This window comes from Echinops telfairi, unplaced genomic scaffold (assembly GCF_000313985.2).
Source record: "Echinops telfairi isolate 266 unplaced genomic scaffold, ASM31398v2 ScPeMD7_7468;HRSCAF=8506_0, whole genome shotgun sequence".
In the NCBI taxonomy this organism is placed as follows: domain Eukaryota; kingdom Metazoa; phylum Chordata; class Mammalia; order Afrosoricida; family Tenrecidae; genus Echinops; species Echinops telfairi.
The window spans coordinates 6563599-6568119 of NW_022111369.1; the positions used below are offsets into that span (position 1 = coordinate 6563599).

The window sequence follows — 4521 nt, forward strand, 5'->3', positions numbered from 1 at the left end:
CATTCCCGTGTGGGAAAGGCAGAACAGGTGCGTGCCGCTCTCATCTAGTCTTCAGTAAAGAAAGAGCTGGAAGCTTTTCAGTGATTTCAAAAGCAGCAGGTGACTGTTATTATAGCAAGGAGGGGTTTTATTCAAAGTGAGGGGGATATTTACATAATGTTAAAATGCAAGTAGTTGTCTATAAATACACCAAAACGAACCCGCTGTCACCGAGTTGGTTCCAACTCCTAGAGACCTGCCAGGGCACGGCTGTAAATCGCCGCGGGAGCAGGAGAGCCCCATCTTCCCTGTGACTGTAAACAGGACCCTCAGAATCCAGGAATGCCGTAGACACATTTATCTATGTATCCAGAAATCAGCCATCTCTCCACTTTCAAAGCTGCTACCTGTTTTCTTGAATTTAAACATAGATATTTGGTAATGTCTACAAACCAATGAAAGAATACTGATTCACATATATTATGAATTGAATGAATGCCATTTCATTGCGATCCCTGCCCCCACCCCCCTTACAAAGTAGTAAATTTAACAGAATACTATCGGAAAACAGCGACAATAACCCCAACAACAAAAAAGCAAACTGTATTGTCAAGCAAAATATTTTTTAATTAGTAGGCTGATCATAAATAAATCCACATAAGAGATTTAACAGAATTACAAAGAGTTTCGTGTTTCTTTTGTGGACTCAATTCATGATACGTGTTTGTCAACCTCATTCTCTGCGACCGAGAGTTGTCATCCAACAATGCAGCACAGGTTCAGCAATTCATATTCTGTAGTTACATTTTTACACTTTCTTTACAAATGTAACATTTATGTACATTATGTGTCTATATGTACTTTGTTCTATAGGTCATGTACTAAAACTATTATAGTTTTTACAGGGAAAACGCTGAATTCATTGAATGAATAAGAATCATTCCTTGGTAAAAAGTAATTCATAAAAACAAATAACACGGTACCATTGCCTGTTGGCATCTCTTGTCAGAGTTCGGGTCCGGAGATGTGACATTAAGTGTAAGAAAACAAGAAAGAGGAGTTGGTCTAATTACACATCATGACGTATCATTGCACACTGCTACACAGATCTGCCGGCTGGCAAGCACGGCGCACTGTGCTGCTGTGCTCGCGGCAATGGGGAAACATGGCGAGGCCACGCGAACAGGTTCTGGTGCGGCGCCATCGCCACCACTGTTCACTCAGGCTGAAGAAAGCCACGCGAGTCCTCGCTACCTTCCCCAGGGCCTCAGACGGGCACGCACCTGTCTGGACGGCAACCAGTGCCTTCGTTTCAACTCTCCTATGTGCTTCTCTGACAGAGGGTGCTTTAACAAGTTACACGGCTTTTTCTTCTTAACTTTATTCCACGTCACTTACAAATCTGCTTCTGAACATGAATTAAAAATTCATAGTAAGAGAATGCGGCTTCCGTCCGGTCTTCAACTAAATGTTGAAAAAATTCTGCTTTGGCAGGACTCTCATCTCTGAAAAAGAAAAAAGGATACAACTTATTAAGCTAAAAATACATTCTATTAAAAAGTTAAGAATAGAGTAGGGGGGGGAACCAATCACAATGATAGATGCATGGCCCCCATCCCAGCGGGACGGACAGCAGAAGGGTGGGTGAAACAGGACAGCAGTTGGGCTAAAACATGGGGGGGAAAAGGAGAATTTATAGATTGTGAGTGGGGAATGGAGAGGGGGAAGAGGGGGTGGGGGGGAGCTGATGCCAGGGGCGCAAGTAAAAAGAAAATGTTTTCGAAAAAATGTTGACAACATATGTACATATGTGTTAGATGAAATGTATATATGGATTGTAATAAGAGCTGTAAGACAGGGGGAACAGAGCAGCGAAGTCCCCAGGGAGTACCAAGGATAGACTTTGGGGCCAGAGCTTGGGGCCTCAACAGGCTCTATTGGAAAACACCCCTAAAGGCCAACAAACAGTCCTTGAACTAACTACAAGCTTTTCTTTCTTGTTGTATTTTGTTTTGTTATTTTGTCATTGGCTTGTTGTTGTTTTGTTTTATTTTGTTGCTTGGTTTGGCTCTGTCTTGTTTTGTTCATGTTATTGTCTCCGCAGGTCTGTCTAAATGAGATAGGCTGATGAACAGTCTGAGGAGAAAACAACGGGACCGACAGTTCCAGGGGGACATGGGAGAGGGGAAGGTGGGGGGGAAAGGTAGTGGTGGTGACAAACCCAGGGACAAGGGAACAACAAGTGATCCAAATCGATGGTGAGGAGGGTGTAGGAGGCCTGGTAGGGCGTGACCGGGGTAATGTAACTGAGAGGAATTGCTGTAACCCAAATGAAGGCTGAGCATGATAGTGGGACAAGAGAAAAGTAAAAGGAAATAGATGAAAGAGCTAGGAGGCAAAGGGCATTTATAGAGGTCTAAATAATGGCATGTACATATGTAAATATATTTATATATGAGGATGTGGAGTGGATCTATGTGCATATATTTACAGGTTTGGTATTTTGGTGGCAGACAGACATTGGGCCTCCCCTCAAGTACTCCCTCAATGCAAGAACACTTTGTTCTATTAAACTGGCATTCCATGATGCTCACCTTCCCAACACAACTGCAGAAGACAAAGTGGGTGCATAAGCAAATGTGGTGAAGCAAGCTGATGGTACCCAGCTATCAAAAGATAGAGTGTCTGGGGTCTTAAAGGTTTGAAGATAAACAAGCAACAAAGCCCACATGGAATAAGCACACCAGCATGCGTGCTCATGAGGTGTCGAAGGGATCAGGTATCAGGCATCATCAGAACAAAAAACTCATATCATTGTGAATGAGGGGGAGTGCAGGGCGGAGACCCAAGGCTCATCTGTAGGCAACTGGACACCCCTTTACGGAAGAGTCGCAGGGAGGGGAGATGAGCCAGTCAGGGTGCAGTGTAGCAACGATGAAACATACAACTTTCCTCTAGTTCCTAAATGCTTTTCCCCCACCCACTATCATGATCCCAATTCTACCTTACAAATCTGGCTAGACCAGAGGATGTACACTGGTACAGACAGGAAGTGGAAACAGGGAATCCAGGGTGGATGATCCCTTCAGAACCAGTGGTGAGAGTGGCGATACCGGGAGGGTGAAGTGGAAAGGGGAACTGATTACAAGGATCTACATATAACCTCCTTCCTGGGGGATGGACAATAGAAAAGTGAGTGAAGGGAGACGATGGACAGTGTAAGATATGACAAAATAACAATTTATAAATTATCAAGGGTTCATGAGGGAGAGGGGAGGAGGGAGGAAGAGGAGAAAATGAGGAGCTGATGATGGGGGCTTAGGAGGAGAGCAAATGTTTTGAGAATGATGAAGGCAAATGAATATACAGAAGTGCTTTACACAGTTGATGTATGTATGGATTGTGATAAGAGTTGTATGAGCCCCTTAAAAATGATCAAAATAAAAGAGCTGTAAGCGCCTCCAATAAAATAAAATTAAAAAGAAAAGGGAAAAAAAAGTTAAGAATAATTCTACTGCATCAAGAAAGTACTAATATGAAGGCACTTTGGGAAAAGGGAATATGCGGGCTATTAATTAAATAACATCTTATCACTAGCATGTATTTGGATAAAAAAATTAAAGTTGATTTATAGTAATTTCCACAAAGACTAAACAAGAAAAGACAATTTCCTAATAAAACTCCGAAGTACTTACTTTACCACGTGAAGAATTGGGCTTAGTGGTCTACTGTCTCGAAGCCAAGTTATAAAGGATCGAGTTCTTTCTGATGAAAGTGTATCCAGCTCTGGAAGATGTGTCTGGTAAGAGAAACAGAATTAGAAGTTATTTCTGTGCTTAAAGGCTTTTAGTAGGACTAGAAATAAATTACAATCCTTACTATTATCAGAAACTTCCAGACAGGGAATGGTTGCTAAGTGGGTTGAAGTGTGTAACGCACCCCCACCCCCACCCCCGTTCCCATGCTTGTGGCCGCACAGTCACTCACAAGAAGAACACCCCTGTTTCCTAAGCCGGGCCTTCCTCTCAGCTCACCCCTGAGACCTGGTCAGGACCAGTGCAGGTGATTGCAGACTGTCTATATCCTCAGGATTTAATGCAACACACAATGATAAGTAGGCCACTGGTTTTATATTGTTACTTTTAAAGAGAATATTCAAATGAAGGGGTTTCCTTCTAAATTCCTAATCCATCTAATCCTATTCCAATTAAAAAAAACACACCTATTATACCCAATCTTACAATAACCATTATAAGAGAATTTCACATTGCCCTTAGTTCTTAAAATTTAAGGACAAGGAATTTTAATGACCACTTTAGATAGGTAAACATATTCTCACACCATTTGAGCATTTCCTCGCAACATTTAATTCTAAACTGGTCCCCATCACTGCGTCTCTAACACATTTGATCCTGATTGCTATGACCACTGGGATAGCTTGACTGTCCGTGCGTCAAGTTTTCACAATCAGGTGTGTATTTTCACTGTCAAGACGATTCTGTCCCAGCACAACAAGAATTTTGTTTTACAGGCTACAACTAA

At 42.2% G+C, this 4521-nt stretch overlaps 1 protein-coding gene across 2 annotated transcripts in view; it reads right to left on the minus strand.

Moving 5' to 3' along the window:
• Positions 1–585: 585 nt before the first annotated feature.
• Positions 586–4521, minus strand: part of SEC24B (SEC24 homolog B, COPII coat complex component) — a 91460-nt gene continuing 87524 nt past the window's right edge. For both annotated transcript variants that reach the window (XM_045284112.1, XM_045284111.1), the window contains 2 exons: positions 3675–3778; positions 586–1484 (listed from right to left, as the gene is read on the minus strand). In XM_045284112.1, coding sequence (XP_045140047.1) covers positions 1370–1484; positions 3675–3778 — 219 coding nt within the window. In that variant the 3' untranslated portion in view covers positions 586–1369. The remainder of the gene's footprint in view (positions 1485–3674; positions 3779–4521) is intronic.